This window comes from Eptesicus fuscus, chromosome 5 (genome assembly GCF_027574615.1).
Source record: "Eptesicus fuscus isolate TK198812 chromosome 5, DD_ASM_mEF_20220401, whole genome shotgun sequence".
In the NCBI taxonomy this organism is placed as follows: domain Eukaryota; kingdom Metazoa; phylum Chordata; class Mammalia; order Chiroptera; family Vespertilionidae; genus Eptesicus; species Eptesicus fuscus.
The window spans coordinates 21,940,641-21,963,172 of NC_072477.1; the positions used below are offsets into that span (position 1 = coordinate 21,940,641).

General features: G+C 42.7%; 3 protein-coding genes across 5 annotated transcripts in view; 2 read left to right on the forward strand and 1 right to left on the reverse strand.

The window, feature by feature from the left end:
• Nucleotides 1–11,318, forward strand: part of NEK9 (NIMA related kinase 9) — a 38,934-nt gene extending 27,616 nt beyond the window's left edge. Inside the window, exons 18-22 of one of the 2 annotated variants that reach the window (XM_028141366.2) lie at nucleotides 733–792; nucleotides 3,599–3,807; nucleotides 4,886–5,035; nucleotides 7,030–7,242; nucleotides 8,861–11,318. In XM_028141366.2, coding sequence (XP_027997167.1) covers nucleotides 733–792; nucleotides 3,599–3,807; nucleotides 4,886–5,035; nucleotides 7,030–7,242; nucleotides 8,861–8,983 — 755 coding nt within the window. In that variant the 3' untranslated portion in view covers nucleotides 8,984–11,318. Of the gene's footprint in view, nucleotides 1–732; nucleotides 793–3,598; nucleotides 3,808–4,885; nucleotides 5,040–7,029; nucleotides 7,243–8,860 lie in introns of those variants that run through there. The other variant, XM_054715908.1, reaches the window with a different exon arrangement.
• A 40-nt stretch (nucleotides 11,319–11,358) lies between these two features.
• On the reverse strand, nucleotides 11,359–21,541 carry ZC2HC1C (zinc finger C2HC-type containing 1C). 2 transcript variants are annotated; one of them, XM_054715909.1, is made up of 3 exons: nucleotides 21,378–21,541; nucleotides 18,918–20,250; nucleotides 11,359–14,676 (listed from the first exon to the last, which is right to left on the reverse strand). In XM_054715909.1, the coding sequence occupies exons 2-3, from the start codon at nucleotides 20,229–20,231 to the stop codon at nucleotides 14,413–14,415; spliced, it is 1,578 nt and encodes a 525-aa protein (XP_054571884.1). In that variant the 5' UTR covers nucleotides 20,232–20,250; nucleotides 21,378–21,541; the 3' UTR covers nucleotides 11,359–14,412. The 2 variants fall into 2 exon arrangements, with proteins under 2 accessions (XP_054571884.1, XP_054571885.1); XM_054715910.1 differs by lacking the exon at nucleotides 21,378–21,541 and adding an exon at nucleotides 21,248–21,357.
• Nucleotides 21,009–22,532, forward strand: part of LOC103283568 (acylphosphatase-1) — a 50,090-nt gene continuing 48,566 nt past the window's right edge. Inside the window, exon 1 of the mRNA XM_054715907.1 lies at nucleotides 21,009–21,153. The gene's annotated coding sequence lies outside the window, so the exon portion shown is untranslated. The remainder of the gene's footprint in view (nucleotides 21,154–22,532) is intronic.

The following is a 22,532-nucleotide window of genomic DNA, read 5'->3' on the forward strand; positions in this document are numbered from 1 at the left end:
TGCCATTGAATTTGTTACTTCTCGTTCTCTACTAATGCATTTGTTGTGTGTTGATGCTGTTGTGAGAAACATTTAGTACACCTTTAAAAAGAAACTAAATCATAACTGCTTTCTGCAGAAAGAGTACTTTGTTATGAACTAAATTATATAAAGGCCTGCTGTGAGATTTATAAGTTCATTCTTTTAGATCAGTGGTTCACTACCTTGGCTGTACATTAGAGTCTCCTGAGGAGCTTTTAGAAATCCCTGTCCAGTTAAACCGAATCTCTAAAGCTTCCCAGATGATTCCAAAGAACAGTTAAGGAGAATTGCTACTTTATATAGTGAATATAGTTAGAGTAGCTAGTGGTGCTTTGTTTATATTATTAATATCTAAAACAGTAATTAATTTTAGTTTATCTGGAGTGAGGGATAGCAGTTATCTCCTAGATCAGTGGTCGGCAAACTCATTAGTCAACACAGCCAAATATCAACAGTACAACGATTGAAATTTCTTTTGAGAGCCAAATTTTTTAAACTTAAACTTCTTCTAACGCCACTTCTTCAAAATAGACTCGCCCAGGCCGTGGTATTTTGTGGAAGAGCCACACTCAAGGGGCCAAAGAGCCGCATGTGGCTCGAGAGCCGCAGTTTGCCTACCACGGTCCTAGATCAACTCCCTATCCTAGTTCTTCTCACTTTTTCCTGCCTATAGCTGTGTATAATGTTTAACTACTGAATTTTTCTCCTCAGAGAAAGTATTGAATTCTAAGACCATCCGTTCCAATAGCAGTGGCTTATCCATTGGAACTGGTAAGTAGCAATGTCTTAGGTACCAGTAGTTTTGTGAGGTGTGGAGCTTTAGGTTGGAATCCATACAGTCTCTCCCAAAAAAGGAAATGATCTTTTGGAAATGGGAATACAGTGATCAAGAGGGAGGATTATATTTTGGTGGGTTTCACAGTAAGTTATGAACATTGTGGTCAGAGGGAGAGTACATCTTTGCCCCCACACATATGGAAGTAATTATGTGGCTTGCCCAGTATTGTAATGTGACTTATGTATTGTCTTTTTCCTGACGATGCTTAGGGGCTGCATATTCTGTCTACCCTGTATTTCCATGGTATTTCTAGGGATATTCTACTCTATAGAAATAGTTCTTCAAAACAAGCCCTCGGAATTAAAAGTTGGCGAGACTTCCAGGTGGTTAGGAAAACTAGCTTAAAGCTCTCTGGTCGTTTTCCTCTGGCTTCTTTGTTCTTAGTGCTGTGTTATTTGGGATCATGCCAGGAAACTGGATCTGTGTTTCTTTTTGGTTTTCCATTTGCTAGAGTACCTGTAGTCTTTGATGTCTCAGAACCTGGGTTTTGATATTTTGTGGAATCAAACAGATAAAAACCCAGAATAAAAGCAGATTAATCCTCCAAAAAGAAGTAGTTGAAAATCTGATCTAGAGTTGTTGAACTTTAGTTTACAGACTCACACACACATTATACCTCTTATTAGACGCCTTTAGTAATTCATTGCTCAGCATCTATTTGTGCATATTACTACCTGTCACAAATGATAAAATATCTTTTTGCAAAGCACAGCTGTTCTATTGGAGCTTTGTTTTGCTGGAACAGTATTTAAAGGAAAAACATGAGATTAAAAGCACATGTCCATTGGCTAGAAAATATAAACTACATAATGGCAGGGATTTTTGTCTTTTTTTTTTTTTTTCCAGAGAGGAAGAGAGAGAAACATCAATGGTGAGAGAGAATCATTGATCAGCTGCCTTCTGCATGCCCCCTACTAGGGATTGAGCCGCAATCCAGGCAAGTGCCCTTGACCAGAATCAAACCTGGGACCCTTCAGTCCCCAGGCCGACGCTCTATTCCCTGAGCTAAACCGGCTAGGGCATTTTTCTCTATTTTTATTCATTAATTGTATCCACATTGCCTAGAAGAATGCCTGGCAAATGGCAAATGCCCAGTAAATAGTTGTTAGTTGAATGTGTTGTTATCATCCAATAGCATGTTATATAAGAGTGACAAATGAACATCTACAAATATTTCCATAATGTAAAATGTAAAAAGCAGCCGAAACTGGTTTGGCTCAGTGGATAGAGCGTCGGTCTGCGGACTGAAGGGTCCCAAGTTCGATTCCGGTTAAGGGCATGTACATTGGTTGCGGGCACATCCCCGGTGGGGGGTGTGCAGGAGGCAGCTGGTTGATGTATCTCTCTCATCGATGTTTCTAGCTCTCTATCCCTCTCCCTTTCTCTCTGTGAAAAATCAATAAAATATATTTTAAAAAATAAAAAAATAAAATGTAAAAAGCAAATTACAGCAGACTACATGTCTTATATAAAGTCCAAAACCCAGCAAAATAAATAACATACTGCTTAAGGATACATACATATGTGATAAAGTTGTTTTTCAAATAAGAAATGACAAATACAAAATTAAAAAGTGCTTACATCTGGGTAGGAGGCGAGAGAAGGAGGGACTTCACAAAGCAGGCCGAGTGATACAGGTAATGTTCTAGTTCAGCACTGACCACCACTCTTTCTGCAGCAGTAACTATGTTCTGTATGTGTGCTGGCCAGTGTAACAGCCACTAGCCACATGTGGCAATTGGGCCCTTGAAAAGTGGAGACTGACTGAGGAACTGAATATTTAGTTCTGTTTAAATACCCATATTATTAGGCTACCATATTGTAAAGTATAATTCTAGTTCTTCAAGTGGTAGATTCATGTGTGTTTTATTAGGCATCAAAACTTATCATTTAAAAATCATCTTCTGTATATCTCAGATGTAACGTAATTTTTAAAAACGATTTAAAACAAAAAGCAAGCTTCAGAATTATTTTGGCATCTATAGTTCTACTAGTCTAGTAGGACTGCACTGGTCAGTATAGTTGTAGTCATAAACAGTCCTTTACATTTAACTTTGGAATAGACCATGCAAATTATCTTTTTTTAGCTTTGGCAAAATTTACTTTTTCAATTATATTTTTCTTTGGCCCATAGTAAAATTCAGTTTCATTTCTTGACTGCACATCAGCTAGTCTTCATTAAGGTAACTTGGACTATGCTTCATGATATGAAAGAACCAGCCATCATATTTTTTAAATTCTTACAAATAGTCATCAAAGAATTTAATGACTGTAATGGTTGAAGACTTCTTCATTCAGATGTTTCCCCAGAAAGGGAGTTGGTAGTGAGTTTATCTGGCAACTTTAAGTGGTTTTTGGCTCAAATGTGAAAGAGCTTTGTATATAAGATGAACCTTTGTGGAGGATGCTGGAGTCTGGATGTATCTTTTAAAGCGTGGATGCTAGATTTGATGAGCTGTGCTTGGGGTGATTGTTCAGTTATGGTTTAGAACATTGATCATCTGCTGTGAACATAGGGATAAGCAAGTTTGGAAAAAAGTAAATTATCATTATGAAGATACTGATATCCAATACCTTGTGTAAAAACTAAAAAATTTAGTCCCAAATACCTGACTTACATGTTGCTATTCTACTTCATGCAACTCTAGTAACATCTTCCTAAGTCAGTGGGGCTATAAGGTGGTAAATCTTTCTTGCTGCATAGCAAAGTTGTCTATTTCTGTGCTGTGTATCTGTCAGTGGTTCAGAACTCTAGCCCGGGAGGAGGAGGCGGCGGCGGTGGGGGAGAAGAGGAGGACAGTCAGCAGGAATCTGAAACTCCCGATCCAAGTGGAGGCTTCCGAGGAACAATGGAAGCAGACCGAGGAATGGAAGGTTTAGTCAGTCCCACGGAGGCCATGGGGATCAGTAGTGGGGCCAGCAGCTCCTGTCCTGGCTGGCTTCGAAAGGTAATTCCTTTGTAGAGGTACCTTAAATACAATATCAGATCCTTTGCAGGGACTGAAAAGGAGTTGTCAGAATCTTTCAGTTTCCCATGTCCTATTCGGGTGTTTTGTAGCAGGCACCTGGGTTTCTCATTTCCACCTGGAACAGAATCACCAAATCTTGAATCCTTTTTTCTTCCTGACAAGAACAGATGCAAAATGTTCTCATACCTGTATTACTTAAATGAATATAAATTAATACAGGTAGTTTTTGTAATCCATGTGTGCAAAGATTAAGCTTATGATTTTGTACTGTGGTTTGGGCAATTGGAATGCTTACAATAGAGAAATGGATTATGAAAGTTGAAGTGCAGACAGTAAAAATGTTGGAGTAAATTTATTTATATGGAAAGTTGGAAAGTTGGTTATAGCATATGGCTATGCATAAGAGGATAGAATAACACCTATGCAGTATGATCCCATTCTTTTAGCAAATATGTAATGCATAGAAGAATGTCTACTGTGAAGACTATATTAATTATTTTAACAGCGGTTATCTACGAGTGATGGAATTGCTGGTGATTTTTATCATCCCCCTTTGCCCATCTGTATTTTCTCATTTTCTACAGTGAACATTTATAGTTTGTGAAATTTTAAATTTTTTTACCAAAAAGATCAAATCTGTATATTTACAGCTCCCTGTATAATAACTTGATAACCAAACTTGATAGCTGTACAAGGAGTCTAAATGGAGGAAGCAGTACACTGTACTATCTCAGCCTTTAGAAGCCTGGCAATTGCCTCGCTAATATCACTTTAGAGCTTCCCAAGTCACTGACTCGCCTACATAGAGTAAGTGTGTTGGGGAAGCATGTCAGGCACTCCAGACTCTGTTCTTGAAGTTAAATTCCTATCACTGGAACTCCTCTGAGGAAGGGCTGACTGACAGGTTGTGGACAGGTAGGGAGAGCTATGTCATAACCACAAGTGTCCTACCCACTAGAGGGTGCTGATGTCACAATAGAGTGAAAGCTTATAGCAAGAAGGAAATTTGAGGTAAATGGCTCAAACAGAACTAATGAGATTCTCTCTATATACATAGGAGCTGGAAAATGCAGAATTCATCCCCATGCCTGACAGCCCGTCTCCCCTAAGTGCAGTTTTTCCAGAATCTGAGAAAGATACCCTGCCCTATGAAGAGCTGCAAGGACTCAAAGTGGCCTCTGAGGCGCCTTCAGAACACAAGCCCCCAGTAGGTGCCTGAGTAACTGAGCTTTTTGCCTTTCAATCTCAACTAGATACAGTGGCTGCAAGCTCTGCCCAGTTCTCTTGGCCTCATTGTCTCCTCCTCTAGTTTCTTTGGTCTCCCAGCTGCTCTGTATCAATTCATTACGCTGTCTATTTGGTAGTGTTTAAAGCAGGGGTCCTCAAAGCTTTTAAACAGGGGCCAGTTCACTGTCCCTCAGACCGTTGGAGGGCCAGACTATAGTTTTAAAAAAAACTATGAACAAATTCCTATGCACACTGCACATACCTTATTTTGAAGTAAAAAAACAAAACGGCAAAAACATCCGCATGTGGCCCTCGGGCTGTAGTTTGAGGACGCCTGGCTTAAAGCCTCTACTAAAGGGTAAACTGAATTGTGTTGGAAAAATATTCACTCTTTCACATTGCTGACAGGCAAACACTTTTCTATAGCAGAGAACTATCTTTCTTTTCTTTCTGCCTCAAAAGTACCACCATTGAAATTACACAATTCAAATCCAGTTTTTCACAATACTGGTAGGGTGGGTTGGAGGCTTTAAATACAAGGTGGGGCAAAAGTAGATTTATAGTTGTGAGTACGTGAAGCACAGAGTTTGTTCTTGTATTATTTAGTAATTATTGTATTATTTTCCATACAAACAACTGTAAGCCTATTTTTGCCCAACCCTGTATAAGTAAGAAATAATGCTTAGGTCCAACACATGTCATGTATACCTAACCTTGATAGAATTGTGGTAAATACCTAAATAAAACTGTAAACCAGGGGTCATCAAACATTTGGGGCCACATTATATTTATTTAAAGCTTTGTGGCCATTCAGTCTCTTTAGCAGCTATGCCACTCTGACATTAGCCGCCATAGATAATACATAATGAATGAGTATGCATGTATTCCAATAAAACTTGACAAAAACATGCAGTAGTCCTGATTTGGCCTATGGACTGTCTTATGCTAAACCTTGCTATAAATAGTGTACAATAGAAGAAGGGAAAAAAGTTCAGACTAGCAAAATTGAAAAGCTCCCCAGAAGAGGTAATGCAACCTTTGAAACTTTAAGGTAAACCTTTAAATTCCTCTGTTAGTTGTTTTAGAAATCCTGTTTACTGAACACCTCTCACATCTCTTCTAAAGGGTGATCCGCTACATTTCATGCATATTGACCCTTTGGATCACAGTTTCCTCAGTGATTGGAAAGACTTGTTCCAAAGTAAATTATGCTTCCCCACCTCAGCATTTTGTTTGTTTATTTTTAATCCTCACCCAAGGATATTTTAGAAAAAGAGAGAAACATCGATGTGAAAGAGAAATATAGATTGGTTGCCTCCCGTATTCACCCTGACTAGAGATCGAACCCACAACCTGGGTATGTGCCCTGAACGGGAATCAAAACAGCACCCTTTTCTGTATGGCACGATGCTCCAACCAACTGAGCCACACTGACCAGGGCCCCATTTCAGCATTTTAAATGGGAAGATATCAGTACACTTTAAAAGGTTTTCATGAAGTCTTCCAAAATAGATGATTGGTTTTTTACCTTAGCATAATGGAGACTGAGGCAGAGTCCTCTTCCCCTATTATGTTAGGGCCAGGTGCTCTTGTAATCCTGGCTATTTTCTGTTTCTCTTGCATGGACTTCATGTATGTGTTTTATTATATATTTTTTAAAATATCTTTTTATTGACTTCAGAGAGAGAGAGGAGGGGGAGAGAGAGAGAAAACATCAATGATGAGAATCATTGATCAGCTGCTTCTTTCACCCCCCCTCTGGTGATCGAGCCCGAAACCCGGGCATGTGCCCCAGCAGGAATCGAACCGTGACCTCCTGGTTCATGGATCGATGTTCAACCACTGAGCCACACCAGACAGGCCTTATCTTATTATTTTAAAAGTAAAATCTGGTAGCACTTAGAGGAAATTTAGATTGGGGAACTGTGGCATCCAGGTAGAACCTACTGTGACCTCTCTCTCTCCACTCTTTAGCCACCTCGGCTGAATCCTGCAGGAACATGTGCTGGGAAGGGAACACCGTTGATTCCTCCTACCTGTGCCTGCAGCACTCTGCAGGTAGAGGTTGAGAGATTGCAGGGTCTGGTGTTAAAGTGTCTGGCTGAACAACAGAAGCTCCAGCAAGAAAACCTCCAGATTTTTACCCAACTACAGAAGCTGAACAAGAAGTTGGAAGGAGGGCAACAGGTGAAAGCATTAAAAGAATAATTCAGTTTCAGATTCTGTTTTTGAAGACTCACAGAAACAAAATGCCAAGGACCAACATGTACTTACTCTTTTATAAATGCTTCCCTTTTAATGATGTAACTTTTTGAACTAATTCCAGAAGCCCTGGGCCTGGTTCAAGCACCTGGATTGAATGATTTTTTATCACCTAACTTCCAATGTTTTTTGTTAGTCTTTGTGGTTTTCTTTCCTTCTTATTATGAAAATTTTAAATATGACAGTTCAATCAACACCCATATATCCACCATCTAGATTCAACAATAGTTAATATGTTGCCATATTAGTTTCGTGTGTGTGAGTGTGTGTGTTTAGAATATGTGTGGGTATATATCTGTGTGTATTTAAAGTATATGTATTTATGTTTATTTTGATAAATCATTTTCAAGTAGGTTATAAAAGTTATGACATAGCCTAAATTCTTTCTTACACGTATTCAAAAATAAAGACATTCATTCTCTTGGATAACCACAATACCATTATCACATTTAACAAAATTAACACTAATAATCTCAGTTCTTATCCAGTATCCAGTTGATACTCAGATTTTCCCAGTTTTCCCATAGAAATGTCCTTAACTGTTTTTATCAGACCAGAATCCAAAAACCCCACATCACATTGTTATGTCTCTTTTTTCTCTTAATCTAGAGAATTCCCTTCACCACCATCACTTTTTCCCCCATGGCATTGACTTAAAGAACAGGGTCAGTTGTTTAACAGAATGCCCACATTTCTGGATTTGTCTTGTTTTCTTGGGGCATTGCTTAACTTGTTCTTTTGTCATCCTGTCATTTCTGTAAACTGGAAGTTAGATGCAAGGCTCAGTTAAATTTAAGTTAAACATTGTTTTTAAATCCTCACCCAAGGATATGCTTACTGATTTTAGAGAGAGAGGAAATGAGAGAAAAACACTGAGTGTGAGAGAGAACATACATTGGTTGCCTCCTCAAACCCACAACCTTTCAGTATGCAAGACGATGCTTCAACCAACTGAGCCACACCAACCAGAGCTTAAGTTAAACATTTTTAATAAAAATCCCTCACAGGTAATGCTGCATGCATTGTTTTTAATGAGCCATAGTACAGCGCAAAGTAGGATAGGGAAATATGGTTCAATCCTTGGCTTTGCCATTAACAACTTCTTGTGTTTGGACAAATTACTTTGTTTTAATAAGCCCTGATTTCTCACCTAAAAAAGAAAATAATACCACCTACTTTGTATAGTTGTTTTGAGGATTAAATGAAATAATGTCTATGAAAATACTTTGGAAAGTAATGCTTACTAGAGGTAAGCAGGGGATTGGCAACTATAGCCGACTGGAGGGTTGTTTGCCTAGGGCTGTCTCAGTTTTTAAACTGAGAGTTCTGAATCCCAGAAAATCCTGCTGTCTGCAACAAACCAGGACAGTTTGCCCTCCTACCTGCAGCAAATGCAAAGGGTAGACTTTACCTAAGGTAGTATTGTGAACTTCTCACAATACTCTGGCCACAAATCCCTAGAGTTTGACATTGAAAATCTAGTCCTGAACTGCCATGATAGGTAGCAGTAGTGTTAATGTGGAACTGTGTTTTATCTGGACAGATGGGGATGCATTCCAAAGGAACTCAGACGGCAAAGGAAGAGATGGAAATGGATCCAAAGCCTGACTTAGATTCAGATTCCTGGTGCCTCCTGGGAACAGATTCCTGTCGACCCAGCCTCTAGTCTCCTGAGCCTGTATAGCCTCCAGGAAACTGGGATCCAAAGAACTTCACAGCACACTTACTGAATGCAGAGCGCGCTTTCCTGGCTTTGTTCACTTGCAGACAAGGAGCGCAAGGCGGAGGCTCTGAAGCACTTTCCACATACACTTGGAGAGTGGCATTGCCTATTAGATAGGATCTAGGAGTGGTTTTGTTTTGGAGAATGGAAGGGCCCCATGGCCTGGCTTGGTCCTCAGTGACTGCCATAGCAACAGCAGCTCTGTACCTCATCTGGTGATCCCACCTTTGAAGAGGAGACACAATGCTCACCTTAATTTTGCTGGTAGCAGCTTATATCCCATTTATCATTTTCACCATTAATTGGAAGCTGCCTTGGGAATTCAACACCAGGCATTGCACCTCTGGGTGGAGGAGGGAAAAGTGTGAAGCTGGAATGGGCTGGAACCAGGTGGGGCCCTCCCAGGGTCCTCTGTGGAGAAGTGAAGTGCTCTGAGCCCTCTCAGGAGTTCTGCGTCCAGGGAAGACTGGTGGAGTCAGTCTCTAGGGCCAGTTTTCAGAAAGTTCAGTTACATCGTGCAGCTCAGTGCTTTAGGAGGAAAAACGGGCTTCAAATGCTTTTCCTCTGAGGTTGGTTGAAATTTCTTCCGTGAGGAGCAGAAAAAGAAGGGCAGGTCCCTCCTCATCACACAGCTGGACCAGTGCAGGGTGGGCTTTCCTAGCTTTGGATGAAGCCTCTGAGAGAGGAGGTGGCTTGTAGAGAATTGAGCCAGTCGGGCAGTAGGAATGGCCTTAAGAGAAAACCATGAGGGAGAGGAAGTCCTTTAGCTGCCTCTGCTTGCATGTTTGAGGGCCTGCAGTGACAGTCTTCTGCCCAGGCGGCCTCTCATGCCTCTGCCTCCATGGCTCTTAGGTTCTGATCTTGACATCAGCAGCCCCATCCACTCCCTTTCTATATGTCTAGTCAGTATTTTCCCCCCTTTGGTGTTTATGACGCCATATCAGTGAATCTGTATTATCTTTCCTACTGGAGTGGCCCAAAGCCAGCCCCCAAACCTGGTAGTCCCTGAAGCGTAACAGAACAGGTAGAACCTGCCAAGTGAAAGGAATTTGGCTGAGCTCCCTTCTAATCCCGTAGTCACGTCCTTATACTGGTAGACCGGAGCAAGCTGGCTTTCCCAAAGAAAGTGTCCTAGAGCGTTTGATGATTTTACTTAAGGGTGTGAGCTTGGTATCTCCACCTAGCCTTGTGCAAGGTTCACGGAGCTGCCTTGAAGAGTTTCACATCCTACCTTCCTAGAAACAGCTCCATTCAGTTTTGTTTCCTTTTCCCTAAACCAAAACATAAATGTTGAATGTCTTTAATATTTTGGAAGGATCTGTGCAATGGAAATGTTGTCATTTCCCTGAAACTGATGATGTAAAGGCTGATGTTCCGAGAAAACCCCATAGCTGGGGATGGGCAACTCTGTCCAATGGGATCTTCTTTGGTTTGATGTTCCCATTGTTTTCTCAATTCTGGGAAGCCTAGTACAATGGTACTAATGTAATCACTGAAGCCTTTTCTTAAAATAAGGGAAGGGGCCAACCCTGGATTAAGCTACAAATTCTAGGGACTTGGGGGTTTCCTATGCACCCTAATAATGGGTTTTGGTTCATCATGTAAATGCAACTTCGATTTTTTTAAAGGACTGACTGGCCTTTCACATTCTGTGTCCCTCATGCTTACCATCTCAGCAGGCCTGAGAGGCGGGTCAGTTTGGGTGTTAAATCATGAGTGTTGCTTCTGCTATGGATCTGAGGAACATGGGACGTTGCTGAGACTGGGGGATGGAAGTGAGCACTGAAGGGAGGGTGAGACCCCTGTCCTTGTTCCGGAGGGGAGTTACTCTCTAGCAGTGGAATGCTGTGGTCATTTTCTCTAGCATGTTCCCTTGGGAAACCTAGGTTTGCTATGAATCTGGCTGAGAATCTAAATTCTGTGCCTTAGAAACAATTTGCACTTTCCCAAATTGTGCCTGGGACAGCCATATTATTTTCCCCACCAAGCAGCTATGCAAACAGAAACCAGTTCAAAGGTGGCAGCCATGCTTAGATAAAAAGTGAAAAGTGAGGTAGCAGAAATGTCTTTGAATGGTTTTCTGTAATTTTCTACTTCTCTATACAGTGCTAGGTGTTTTAAGTTTTCCGTAGTATTGCTTTTGAGTTACAGTATAACCTGAGTTATTCCTCTGCTCTGACATTGTTGCTGAAGAACTAGCTTATTGTTGGCCAGATGTTTGAAAGGTTGAGGGTGGAGTGGTTTGGCATTTCTATTTTAAATAAACATTTAAACTCAATCAGTGCTGTGCCTTAGTAAGTCTGTGCATGGACCTTGTCACGGGATAAAACACTCAGATTCCAGGCCTTCATGAATCTTTTAATTCAGTGGTCTGTAACAAACAATGCAAGGGACATTTGCACAGAAATAATCTTTGCCTCTTTCCAATTTCTTTTTCTTGCTAACAGAATCATTTCTGCTGCTACAGTTCTCTCCTCCTCCCACCCCCCACCCCCCCAAAAAAAAACCTTATGAAATACAGTGCTTAAAGTGCAGAGGGAGAATAAAATAAGCCATTAGAAGAGGAAGGACCACTTCTTGTACTTGCCTCCCTGATCACAGTGGGCTTTTTCAAGTGATAATGCCAGTTTGTTTATAAAACTGGTTTCCCTCCGAGAGGGTGAACTGTGTTTTGGTCGCCCTGGCGTAGCACAGCCAAGTTACAACTTCTCTAGGCTGAGCACTTCCCTAGAGTGTAAAGCAAAGGCAGCCTTAAACTCATTTCATTTGGTTTGCCATATATTTGGAAACATCCATAACAGACCAACTCTGGAGCAAAGATGTAAATAATTTCTTTCAAAAAAGTATCCCTGGGCCTATAAAGAAGTTTTATTCATGATAGTGTCAGAGCAGAGTGGGCTGTAGTCAGGGCTATAAAATGTGTTCCTTCATGCTGCAAAGCCAAAAATCATTTATTGCTTCAATAACTAACTGGAAATAAGCATACTGATCACTAAACCTCACAGAATCATAACATTAGGGAGAAAAACACTATCACATCTCAGCTACCTCCTGTGCAGTTGTGAAGAGGGACAAGTTGATGACAAAAAGAAAATGCTAGCCAAAAGGTACTGTGCTGCCTTAAATACACCACTGTTAAGCACTATGTTAGCATGTCTGCCCACAGTGAGTTACTATGAGATTTTTCCCACTGCTTAGCCTTTTGAACTTTGTAACACATGGACTAAAGGTTCTTGGATGAAGTAATATAATATATAGACTAACAAGCAGCATTTATTTCTCCACGCATCATCCTCTGCTACCCAGGAAGAGACTTAGAAAAAGGTTTCCAACCTCTTCCCAAAGATCAGATCAGGCTAAATTTAAAAGACTGCTATAATCAAGGCCTAAGCATGTTGCAATTGAAGGGAACATTAAGACATTGACTATTGTTTTATTTCTCTGGCAACATAGTGAATAACTGCTTCCTGTGTCTCTAGAAAGCACCCTGCCCCCTACACACACACACATTTATTCTCCCCGGAGGGCCCTGATCTGTGACCTTAATAACATCATGCAGGGATCTCCAGCCCAGTGCCTGTGGGGCCAGGCAGATAAGGCACATAAGTGGGGCTGTGGTGATCTGACTGTTCTCCCCTCTCAAGGAGCAACTGGTTCTGACCTTCATTCAATTAGTGCTATGCAGGGTGGCTGGCCTGGTGTTTCCAGAACTTCCAGTTATGTAAGAGATGCTCCACATCCCAGTTTTTAAATGCCAGGTTATATTTTTAGTGCTGTGCCAGCCAAATAAACTGGGGGGCAAAGCAGTCCACAGGCCACCACTTAGTAACGTTGGCCACAGCTCATTTTTGCCATCTATTGTTTCTACCATCAAGTATGAAACAAAGTGGACCTCGTTAAACTTGCCTGGGAAATGTCTATGTTGGATTAAATATCCAGTGAGTATGTGAGGCTTCTTTAAGTGGCCAACTGAAAGCCCTGTTATGTGATACTCTTTTCTTTGCAACAGAAAAGCATGAAACAAGTCAATATATGCTGTTTTTAAAATATGTAAATTTTTTTTCCAGCCTAGTGTCCTATAAGCTTCACAGCTAGAGTCTTAAACTCACATTTTAAAGGGGTTTGATCTGTTAGCCCAGCCACTCAGCAGAAGCTGCAGTGGAAATGAAACAGGAGTGAGTGGCCATCTGTTGTTGAGTAAAATACGCTTTTGTGGTGTGCCTAGTCCTCTTTGCCCGGGTCAGGTTGGGTGACTTTTTTCCAATGTTTTAAACTAATAATTTGAGTAAATGCTCTCAGGACAATGACCCTACTGGTATTATTTCAGGTCTGTTATACCAGCTGATACTACCCTGTCAGATATACCTCATCACTGCTCCCACTTGGCAAGCTGAGGACTCATTATTTAATTTTAAATCCCACAAACGCATTTATTGAGGGTCTCATTATAAAGGTTACTTGCACTAGGCATGATTCTGCACAGAGGAAATGAAAAAGATCTGGTACCCTTTCCTTCAAAGTTTGCTTTCTAAAAAAGAAGTTACCTGTGGTATAGTCAGCGAGGACATGTACATAGCAATGTACAGCTTTGATGGTACATTTTGCTGCTTCATTTGAAATGCCATCCATCCAACTTACCAACCTGATTTGAAAGCAGAGTGCTAGCAATAGCTGAAACTGAAGTTTCTTCCCCTTCTTTGACATTAGAAAAGAACAACTACAGAGACATATAGTGTGTTTTTCCCCATCCCTACCTGTGACGTAGATGAAGATGAGGTTCCCTTTATGACACAGTACACCATAGGGAGGGTTTAGGATGTATTGGCACTCTAACCTTACATACTTTGTATTGGTTTTTAGCCAGGACCATGCACCAGGGAGGTCCAGGATAGACTTCCATTTGCCTTACAACGAAATCGTGTTATTTTTTATGAGATATCATCTGGGTGACCTTGATCCTCTGACACCAACTCATCCGAATGAGCCAACTTCTCGCAAGAATGAGAAGAGTTAACAGGAGCCACAGACAGATGCAGGCACTTAGCTAGCACAAACCACAAGCCAGCTTGTGAGAAGACAGCTTTAATGTAGGCTGCTTGCTACTCTTAACCGTCTTCACCCACCAGTTCTTAGGGCAATAACATAAGGCACACCAGCCTGAGGTGGTAATTCAGTGGGAGGCTGAGGCTTCCTTCTGCCTCCTGCTGCTTAGCAGTGGGTTTCTCCTCCCTGGTCTCAGCTCTGCAGGCAGATCTGGGAGATGTAAAAATTCTAGTTCTTCCTGCTTTGCATCAAATCATTCTACTCCAACTTACTGCTCAAGAGAAGCAGAGCTTTCTGGAACTATTGAGGAGGTGTCCACTGTTGTCTGCTCAACTGGAATGCTTCCTTGGAGGCAGAGGACGGTTCTTGATGGTCTTACACTTGGGAATGTGCCGCTCAGCCACCTTGGGAGCAAAGTGACGGCTACAGTGAGGACACGGAATATAGTCGGGATTTTCTGCAGGCAGGATGGGAGGCAAGTCGGCGGGGTTTCCACCTTTGGCAATTACCCGCTGGACCTCTCGAGCCTGGCGGAGGGTGCGGATGAAAGACTCATGCTTCTGTCTCCAGTTGCTCTTCCGTGGAGCTTCAGCCTATAAGGAGAAGGCAGACCAATCATTCAACTTGGCATTTATCTCATCTCCTGAGTCTCCACTAGAACGACGGTAAGGAAACAGGGTGTTAATCCTGACTTGCCTGTGTGGAGGCACTTATAGGAGGGCCTACAAAGGGGGATGAGTACCGAGAAGCAAGCCATGATCCCCTGCAGAGACCTGGAGAGCCTCAGGGCTGGAAAGTGCCAGGACCCCAGGGCTGCTATCCCACCTGCACATCCACACCCTCACAGGAGAACAGGAGAAATTGAACCCGACAGGTGTCAGATTCACGAAGTCCAGGCACAGGCGGGAAAGGGTTAATCTTGTGGCTGAAAATAGGGAGCAAGTACAAGTGTACGTGATGAACTGCAGAACTGTCAGCCTCCTTCCCTCACTTGGCTCCCAGGGTGCCAAACGCATGGCACCTTCTTAGGAGACTGAAGGGCTCTCTGGATGCGCCAAGCAGGCAAGAGAAAAGCCATCAGACGCTGGCTCTGGGAGACAGCAATTAAAAGGCTCACTATTTGATAACCCTAATATGAAGGTCCTTACTCAACAAGCCCAATTAAGCTTAAATGTGAATGGACAGCCAAGTATTACCAGATATTTGAGTAAGCTCGAACATGAGAGACACCAAAACAAGTATACAAGCAAATACACTCAGGAAGCAGCAACAAAGCAGGTACCAGGAAAACATTTTTTTAAATGAAAAACCATAGTATCAACAAAGCAGTATTAGAAGAAATTGTGTCAACAAAGGAGTATTAGAAGAAATTATGAAAAAGGAACAAAGAACCAGAAAGGTCTGGCAGGTGTGGCTCAGATGGTTGAGCATCATCCCATGTGCCAAGAGGTCACCTGTTTGATTCCTGGTCAGGGATCAATCCCCAGTAGGGGGCATGCAGGTAGCAGCTGATCAATGTTTCTCTCTCATCAATGTTTCTCTCTCCCTCTCCCTTCCACTCTATCTGAAAATCAATAAAAATGTTTTAGAAAGAACTATTATAAATTAAAACTGATAGCTGAAAATAAAAATAAAAATGTTGCAAAATAATGTCAAGAAGATTATGCAGAATGGGAAAGAAAGATCAAGATGGAAAGTAGAAAATATAATATTAAAAAATTAGAAACTCAATCCAGGAAGTCCAACATCTGGCCAATAGGCATTCAAAAAACAACACACAAAATAAAGAAGGCAAGAGGAGGAAATTATTAAAGAAATAATATAAACATTCCTAGAGTTAAATGTCACTACTCTTGAGATTGAAATAGCCTACCAAGTATCCAACATAATCATCATAAAATCAGAATTTAAAAATCCTGTAAGATTTTAGAAAGAAAAAAAAAAACACAGAATGGGTTCCTATAATGGAGCAAAAATCAAAATGGCATCAGATTTCTCAATAGTAACATCGAATGCTAAACACTAGTGGGAAAATGCCTCAAAAATCTGAACAGAAACTCATTTTCCACCAAGAATTCTATACCTGGCCAAATCATCAATCAAATTATAAGGCTATGACATAGATATTTTCATTCATTCCAAGACAAAAAAATATGTCTCCCATGCATCTTTCTCAGTAAGCTTCCACAAGGCAAGGAGTATAGCAAGAAGAAGGAAGACAAGGATGCTGGAAACGGGACCCAACGCAGCAGAGAAGCAAAGAGAAGTCCCAAGACAACAGGTCTGCACCAGGTGTGGAAATAACCAGTGCAGACTAGAGCAGGAGGAAAAGGAGTGGTCAGAGGGAGCTTTCCAGAATTTAAAAAATCAAACTGATAGATTGTGAGATGTGTTTGAACAATTACAAAAACTTTAGCAGGTGTCTAACATCAGATGAATCATTTAAAAAAATTTATCGAGATAAGGTACATTTGAAAACATGAGTCAATTATTAACTCCAGGTGCATGTGGGCAGGACAGAATTTGTTCACTCATCAGTGAAAAAAAATATATGTGGTTATTATAATGTAAAAGCTGACCACTGATTTAACACAAAATTGTAATTCCACTACAATGGCAGTACACATGGTTATAAAAATGTATTCAAATATTTAGACTAAAATAAAACCACTCTTAAAAAGAAGGCAAGTGATGCAACATCATTAATGATGAATACTAGGAAGAGATGTCATCAAAGGAAAAGGAAGGCTCCATCAGGAGAGTCTTATTGAAATAGACAAGAAGGCAAGAGAATCCGTGTTGGAGGTGGTGTCCAGGAACTGAATTAGAGAAAAGTTTGTTACTATATGATACTTATATTGTTCGTTGTTTTGACATTTTATTCAATTAGCACGATCACAAAGTACCAAAATGTGGCCTCTATGCTCAAATGCTTATGGTCCAGTGGAGAGACAAGAGGTGTAAGTATACTGAAAGTTACATGAATATTATATGATATAAGAAAAATCACCTGTTCTTCTGAATACACTAGAACAGGTTGGCAAACTGCGGCTCGCGAGCCACATGCAGCTCTTTGGCCCCTTGAGTGTGGCTCTTCCACAAAATACCACGGCCTGGGCAAGTCTATTTTGAAGAAGTGGCATTAGAAGAAGTTTAAGTTTAAAAAATTTGGCTCTCAAAAGAAATTTCAATCGTTGTACTGTTGATATTTGGCTCTGTTGACTAATGAGTTTGCCGACCACTGGTCTAGAAGAATGAGGAGACACAAACTACTCAGCTTCTAAGGGCACAAACTTTGGGAATAAGACAGGATATTCCAAGGAGGGGAGTGCATCTTAATGCAGATCCCTTCTGCCTTGCTGCCCTCAATGCAACATATTCCCCAAAACTAGTTTCCACAAAGCAAGGGTATCTGACCTCAGACACCCAAATCTTTTGCTTCACTGCTACTGTATTTAAGAATTTAAGAAACACAAGATTCTTTTATATTCTGGCCAGAAATAAACCACTATACTGTAGTAGTGCCCTGGCAGATAGCTCAGTTGGTTAGAGCATTGTCTCTATACACCAGGATTGCAGTTTCGATCTTGGGTCAGGACACATACAAGAATCAACCAATAAATTCATAAATAAATGGAACAACAAATCGATGTTTCTCTCTCTCTGTCTCTGTTTCTCTTTCTCTCTCTCTCTCTCCCTCCCTCCCTGCCTTCATCCCTTCCTCTTTCTCTCTAAAAGAAATTAATTTTAAAAAATGAAAACAGAATGATTCTCACATGTTGCTAGAATATTAGAGCTGGATGAGGCTTTGAGATCATGTGGTTTAGACTTTCACAAACGTTGATTATAAAGTGATGCATACCACATTCACTTTATCCCCCTATTAATATTTTTCTTTAAATTCATGATTCTTAGAAATCAAGGGCATAATATGTTGTAATTTTTAACAAACACTAAAACTACTAAAATAAAAAATGTTTGACAGCATGCCACACTTTGAGAAACACTCATTTACAAAATAAGTGGCATAACCTTGACAGGGTGGTAGTTATTCAGGGGACAATCCCCTCCAGATCTAATGGTCCAAATGTGCCACTGAAGGTCCCCTAAGCTTATCATGGAAATGTCCCAAAATCCTCACTTTTTACAACCTAGGTTTTCTGAAGCTAGAAATGTTAACCAAAAGTAAACTCATTTACCTTTCAAGTGTTTACACTCTAAATGGAGAGAAGAATTCCAAACTTAATTGTGTTTCATGTATTTTACTTAGAAGGTATATAAAAACTGAGCTAATCTTGAAAAAGTAGATGTGGTTACAGGAGTAGTAACAGATTCTAATCTTGGAAGGTGGCAATATTGCAAAGTGAAAGGAATTATCTCAAGGTAGTGAAATGCAGAATAGTTTTTTTCTTTTAAATTGTCTGAAAGTAAATGTTTATCACTTTTATAATAAAAGAGTGATAAATTACATGAAAGTGATAAATTTCCTCTAGGTATCCTGGGGTGAGGATTAACAACAACAAATGACTAGATTTTGGAGTCATTCCAACCCAGTTTTATATTCTGACTCTGCCACTTAAAGCTGTAATCTCAAGCAAGTTGACCTCTCTGAGACTTGATTTTTGAATTGATAAGAGATCATGAAATCCTCACGTTTGTGGTAAGGGTCGTATGAAACTCCTGTTCACAGTAATAACCAATAAATGTTAACTCTCATTTTCTCCTTTTATAACAATTAAATTTTTTCTTAAAAAACAAACAAACACCATATGGGGATATAACAGGTCCTTACAATGATCCCCACTCAAGGTCAAATCCATAAGGTCCTTGTTACCTTGACTGAGGCTGGTCCCTTCCAGTTCAAGTACTGCTCTAGTTCTGTGCCCTTGGCCCGGGCCCTGGAGGAGTCAAACACTTTCCTCTTGGAACCCTGCATCCTGCTGCAGACGTTGGAGTGTCTCTCCAGCCTGAGCAAGAGAAACTTGCGTCCACAGTGGCTGCATTTGCCCAGTTCTGGCTCTTCAGTGGAACAGCTGGAACCTGAGGAGTGTGGTGCCCTAGACAAGTTAGAGTTGCTGGTGGACCCTGGCCAAGCACTGCCTGGAGCTTCTGTAGGCTGAGAAAACTTCTTCACCTGCCCCGAGGCTTGGTCTCGGATTTTGTTGTTGTTTGCCACTAGTGTTTCCCTTTTGAGCTTCTGTGTCCCATAACCAGAGAACTGGAATGGACTACAATTTTCTTGAGAACGTCCCCAAGTTTCATCCTCTCCACTGAAGACCTCCTTAGAGCCATACTCGGGGGAGAAGACAGGTCTGTGAGTGGGGTTGCTATTACCTTTAAGTCTCCTCCTGGGGAGCGTCAGTCTCTGTAACTCTCTTTTTTCATTTTCCTCAGCCTGCTCTTTTTCCTTCTGGATCCTTCTGAGTTCTTCTTCTGTCTTCTTCAGCTTTTCCCGCAGGAGGGTCTCTTTTCTTCGGATTTCCTCCTCTAAATTCTCCCCTGCAGCTTCTAGTCTTTGGATCTGCATCCACTCAGTCCGGTTGGGGTTTGCCATGGGCCTCTCCTCCTGCCTGGCAACAGTACCAACCACAGACGAACTGGCCCAGTTCCTCACACCAAAGCCGCCGTATGAAAACTCCCTGGGCTCAGGGGGTCTCGGAGAGACGTTCTGGTCCCCATCCATGCCAGTCTCACCTGTGCTATGAGACTTCCTGTGGAACACAGGTTTCAGTGGGTATGCCCGGTCCACGCCAACTCGCTTCTTCGTAAAGGGGATGAACTCATGGTTATTTGCCTTGGGATACCGGGACTGAGGGCCTGATGAGTAAAACAAATCCTTTGCTTGGCTCTGGAGATGGCTTTTTGGATCTTGCTGGCTGAGTCCAGCACGGTGGGGATAGAAATAGCTCCCAGCTTTCTCACAGGTGTTCCGTTTGGAGGGAGTGTAGAGATGATTCAGCGTCAGCTCTTTGTTGCTCAAAAGCTTCTCCTGGGAATTATTCCTCAGGTGCCCCGCTGAGGACAGCTGGGGAGAGTCACCTTTTTCATAGGGGTCTTGCTTACTTGAGTGGAGCCCGGGAGCTTTTGTTTTATTATACGGGAGCATCACACCCACAGGCAGAGGTGGTGCCAAGTGGAGATCCGCCATTCAGGGTCGGGATTGAAGCCTAGAGGAGATTTAAACCAGATACAGGTGAGAAGTTTTTTCTGAGGTTCACCTTGGTCATTGAAGCAAACTGTTTCTACATTTGTCCTTCCCACGTTTTCCTTTAAGCTTCTTAGGGACAGTGGTGCTGGGTCTGCTAGAGCTTTCCTTCAGTAAGCGTTAGGTGAGGGCTTATTTTGTCCTGTGAATGCTTATTAGCTCCTGAAGATAGAAAAATGAACGTGAGCCCTAACCAGATTGGCTCAGTGGATAGAGAGTCGGCCTGCTGACTGAAAGGTCCCAGGTTCGATTCCGGTCAAGGGCATGTACCTTGGTTGCCAGCACATCCCCAGTAGGAGGTGTGCAGGAGGCAGCTGATGGATGTTTCTCTCTCATCGATGTTTCTAACTCTCCCTCTCCCTTCCTCTCTGTAAAAAATCAATAAAATATATTTAAAAAAGAAAGAAAAACAAATGTGATACAGGTGTTCCTGCCACCTACCTTTCCCCTATCCCAGTACCAGCCTCTGCGTACACAGGGATGCTCCTGGCATACACAGTGTACTCCATAAGGGTGCAAAGAGCTACTGGAAAGAGCTATTGGACTGGAAGTCAGGTTGTAGTTCTGTAACACAGGACAAGCCACTTCCCCTTGCTGGCTCCAATTTTTCCACCATAAACTGAGGAGTTGGCTCAGTTACATGACTGTAATTTAGGGACCTTACGACTACAAGTCCAGCCCCATCACGTTACAGGTGAGAAAACTGCGGCCCGGAGGCAGGAGGCTGGCACACAGAGCTCCCAGGGCTTCCCTCCCGCTGGGTCCGTGCTCGACTCCAAGGAGCAGGGCAGCCGCACGGGGCCTGCAGCAGGTGCCTGGCTGTCAAACCCTCACCCAGGGAGTCCCACCGGCGCAGCGGCCGGAGGTTAGTAACCTGAAAAGGGGGGGGGAGGGGGGCGGGAGGTAGGGGGCACCTGACCCGACCGCCGCGGGTTTTAGGTCCGAAACACGGAAGTCACATTCTGTCCCGGAGGGTCAGCCGGGGCGTCCCCATTGGGGACTCCGCTTTGGAGGCAAGCCTTCATTTTGTCCATCGGGCCCTCGGGAGGGCGAGGTGCGGACCCCATGTCTCCCCGCCCTCCCGCGTACCTGAGGCTCTCCGCGACAACTCCAGCTCAGGGACAATCCCGGGACCAAACCCCTCCACTCACCGCCCGCCGCGCAGGCGCCCTCAGCTGGCCCCTGTTATCCCCGTTGCCTGGAGACGCGAGCGCGTGCGCGCGCAGCCCCGCTTCTGGCCGGGAACGCCGTGAGGTGGGGGGTGGGGGAGGGGAATCGCGCGCAGGCGCAGTCAGAACCCGATGGGGAGCGGCCCGGGAGGGGCAGCGGTCCGTTTGACTGTCCCTTGACCCCGTGTCCCGCCAACTCTGCTGCTCCGCGCCCTTGGGGAGCAGGGGAGGGGATGGGAGAGGCTTTTCTGGGGCTTCGTCAAAACACTTGTATTTGTCGGAGAGCAGTGACACCGGACCCGGGGCGTGCCCTTCCCCGGCCGAAGCAGGAGCCCCCAGCTCTGCGCTCCGGTCCTGGCGCCGCGGGTTCCGAGGTCGGCCCACCGCGGGTGCGGGCTGCTGGGGGCGGGCCCCAGGTGTGGCTATGCACTCTCTCTCGGTGCTTTTCCCGGGCCACGGTTAGACTTTGCGATCAGATTTTAGCGGTTTGGCTTCGCTACGCAGGATCTTTCTGGGGTAGTTCTCTAGCCAATCTCATTATTTTGATACAGTGTTTTCCTCTCACGTGGTGCCTCTGGCAGTCTCTTCTTAGGGCCCGAGAATGACTCAACCACACGTAATGATGATAAAGTTAACTACCAGATCAAAAAGAATCAGGCTAACCTGGCTTCAACACTAAATGATATTCGATGACTTGTTAACATCGGAAGAGTTTATTTGCCTCGTGCTTCAGGTCATGTGTGCAAGCTGCTTGGCAACAGGCAACTTTTTTTCTTGCAACTACTTAAAAGATTCCTGCACATGGAAAATAGTATAGACAGCAGCAGGCGGTGTTACTACTTTAACATGTCATATTACAGCTTTTACATTTACAAGGAAATCCCTTGGTGGGTCCTCCAGGGCTTTTTGTTTTGTTTTGTTTTGTTTTAATTCTTTGTTTTCTTCCCTAGTTGACTCTACTGCCTTCTCATATGCAGTCCCAGACAGTTCCCACTCTTCTTAAGGTTCCAATTATCTGAGCAAACAGGCCTGCCTGTCATCAACTCAAGTAGCTCCCTTCCAGTCTGGCACAATT